Source organism: Penaeus monodon, chromosome 29 (assembly GCF_015228065.2).
Source record: "Penaeus monodon isolate SGIC_2016 chromosome 29, NSTDA_Pmon_1, whole genome shotgun sequence".
NCBI classification, from domain to species: domain Eukaryota; kingdom Metazoa; phylum Arthropoda; class Malacostraca; order Decapoda; family Penaeidae; genus Penaeus; species Penaeus monodon.
Window position 1 is genome coordinate 37,340,367 of NC_051414.1, and position 214 is coordinate 37,340,580.

Here is a 214-nt window from a genome sequence, read left to right on the forward strand (position 1 = left end):
TAATTGTCAATGATCTCGTTTACATATCAGGATAGTTTATGTATTATCTGTAGCAGTTTAGAATAGTCAAAACCATCCGAAATTTAAAGCGCTTTTGCCTTTACCAGTAATGAAATCCTCCAGTACGGCGGTGCAGCAGACAAACCCGGTACAGCAAGTGACTGCGATGACTGGGCAGGAGACAACCGAGGAACCTGCAGAAACCGCTTCAGGT

The 214-nt window shown here is 43.9% G+C and overlaps 1 protein-coding gene across 2 annotated transcripts in view; it reads left to right on the forward strand.

Moving 5' to 3' along the window:
- Positions 1-214, forward strand: part of LOC119591702 (skin secretory protein xP2-like) — an 8,883-nt gene that overhangs the window by 2,883 nt on the left and 5,786 nt on the right. For both annotated transcript variants that reach the window (XM_037940447.1, XM_037940448.1), the window contains exon 3: positions 108-212. In XM_037940447.1, coding sequence (XP_037796375.1) covers positions 108-212 — 105 coding nt within the window. The remainder of the gene's footprint in view (positions 1-107; positions 213-214) is intronic.